At 35.8% G+C, this 1,568-nt stretch overlaps 1 protein-coding gene across 1 annotated transcript; it reads right to left on the reverse strand.

Annotated features, from left to right (window-relative positions):
• Positions 1-707: 707 nt before the first annotated feature.
• Positions 708-1,142, reverse strand: LOC147381356 (PLAT domain-containing protein 2-like). Its single transcript, XM_086430540.1, has one exon. It carries the CDS (start codon positions 1,140-1,142, stop codon positions 708-710), a length of 435 nt encoding a protein of 144 aa, XP_086286666.1.
• Between the last annotated feature and the right edge of the window lie 426 nt (positions 1,143-1,568).

A 1,568-nucleotide genomic window follows, 5' to 3' on the forward strand; every position in this document is an offset into this window, starting at 1 on the left:
TAACACGCAATACTTTTGTTGCTGCCCACCCAACCAACATGCTGCCAGCAAAATACACACCCAGCAAAAATATTTATTTATTTATTATTATTTTTTTTTTTTTAAGAAAAGAAATTTTTTTTATATATTATATATGAAGAATTATTTAAGTAAAAACTAAAAAAAATGATGAGCATAAGTGATCAAAAGGTTCTGATTGATAGAACCAAACCAAAATCCAAATAGCCATCCATCAATCAATAGATCTAGAGAGATCAAGATTGAAATCTTCTCAATTTCTCCACCACATGTACATGGATTCACTAGAACAATGAGGTCTTCGTCGCTGCTCCTATACAAAAAATAAAAATAAATACTCAAACATGAGTCCCAAAACAATTGCAAAAAATACCTCCATTAAACGACATAACCGCCAACATCAAAAGGTATCCAATAGCCAAGTTGACTCAAACATAACAGTCGATCTGAATTACTCAACGTTGATCCTCAAGAACAACATAGGAGTACCGATCGATGGAGGAGCTGGTTTTGATTTTACGATGATCTTGAATTTGATCCATCAATCTTCCATGTATTGGTAGAATACAAAGAAAAGAAAGCAAACGAGTAGAGCTAGATCGTAACTCAGCCATGGATTACTTCCATGAGTCGAACATGACTGTGACGCTGCAGTCCTTGTGGGACTATTGTAGTATGTAACCTGCATTTTACCACAAAACCCATCCTGGGTCATCTGATGTTATGTTGATACAGCAAAGTGGGCTTCCTCCTCCATCTATGCATGGTCCCTTCAAGAAGAATATGTCTTGGTTTCCTCCCATGAAGTATTCCGGATTAGATTCCATCCATCCATATTTCTCAAGATTTGGTGTACTCAGTGATTGGCCATTGGAACCACCAACTATAAAACTAATCTTTGGAGGTTGTTTTAGCATTGTGTTTTTGCTTGCTATTTTTATGAACAATGTGAAGGCGCAATCATAATCATCATCAGATTTGGAGTCTCCAACAGTAGCGTATATAAAAGGAAAACTAGAGATCAGAAGAAGCGATAACTCATCATCTATCTCAAAGAACAATATTTTTCCACGCAGATCAGAAAATCTAACCGAAAACATGGCGGTGCTACCAATTCGATCCATCTTGACAAATTACCCACACAAAAACACGCCTAAGGAACAACAGTGCAAATCAACATAAAAAACACTGTTCAAAACCATGAAGGAACTCATCCGATTTGGATCAAACTATTCAAATCGAACTCGGAAGGTAAACTGATCCAATCTCAAAACCACTGTTCTTCATTATAATTCTATAACTAGACATCAGAACAGTAAATTTCGAATCTAACTCCATCTAAAATCAAATTTCTATGACGATGAAGAGTAAAGAGTTAGGGAAAGAATGAAAAAAATGGAAACAATCAGATAGTGAAGATAAGGAACCTTTGGCTTGATCTTCCTCTGTAGAATTGGAAACACCAGAACAAATATCAGAATGTTTTGGATCGAAAATCCTTGAGTTCCTCTCCTAACAACCTCCTTCGAACTTCTTATACTTATTGTTTC

This window comes from Akebia trifoliata, unplaced genomic scaffold, assembly GCF_017979445.1.
Source record: "Akebia trifoliata isolate Shusen 1 unplaced genomic scaffold, ASM1797944v1 Contig00541, whole genome shotgun sequence".
Classification (NCBI taxonomy): Eukaryota; Viridiplantae; Streptophyta; class Magnoliopsida; order Ranunculales; family Lardizabalaceae; genus Akebia; species Akebia trifoliata.